General features: G+C 58.5%; 1 protein-coding gene across 1 annotated transcript; it reads right to left on the bottom strand.

Moving 5' to 3' along the window:
- Window positions 1-5: 5 nt before the first annotated feature.
- Window positions 6-511, bottom strand: LOC109364965 (fibrinogen-like protein 1-like protein; the record flags this gene model as incomplete). Its single annotated transcript, XM_019611521.1, is given in 2 exon segments — window positions 6-31; window positions 34-511. Coding segments are annotated over 2 exon segments (504 nt in total), but the record flags the coding sequence as incomplete, so codon positions are not given.
- Between the last annotated feature and the right edge of the window lie 5 nt (window positions 512-516).

Raw genomic sequence — 516 nt, 5'->3', positions numbered from 1 at the left:
CTGATGAGGATGAGCGAGGATTTGCAGTCCCTTTGCACAGGCTGCCCCACGTCATGCCGCCCTTGAATTCAGCCGCACGGAATAACAGGACGAAACCACCACCGCCCCCAGAGCGGGATGCACAGTTCTTCCTTGAAGCGTCCTGATCCCGATCCTCGGTGGAGAATTTCATGTTGTTGTGCATGTTACTGGGATTGTCCGAGTCCATGGCATCCCCTGCTGTGCCTGCGTAGGAGCCCAGCCGCAGCCGGTAGCCCTGGGACTCATCGTCCAGACTGAAGAGGTTGTACTCTGCGAACCTGATGTTGTTGGAGGCATCCTGGATGACGAACCTGACCTGGTAGACCTTCTGCTTGGCGATCTGGTGGATGTACTCGGTGCCCAGCCAGTAGTCGCCGCGCACGTTCCCAAAGCCGTACTTGTAGGTGCTCCAGGACTCGGCCCAGGTGATGTCTGTGTTGTGGCGGTTCCTCTGGATGACCGTCCAGCCCCCGTCCGTCACGTTCATCTCGCAGT

Source organism: Meleagris gallopavo, unplaced genomic scaffold, assembly GCF_000146605.3.
Source record: "Meleagris gallopavo isolate NT-WF06-2002-E0010 breed Aviagen turkey brand Nicholas breeding stock unplaced genomic scaffold, Turkey_5.1 ChrUn_random_7180001947180, whole genome shotgun sequence".
Lineage (NCBI taxonomy): Eukaryota > Metazoa > Chordata > Aves > Galliformes > Phasianidae > Meleagris > Meleagris gallopavo.
This window is presented reverse-complemented; position numbering and strand designations above follow the sequence as displayed.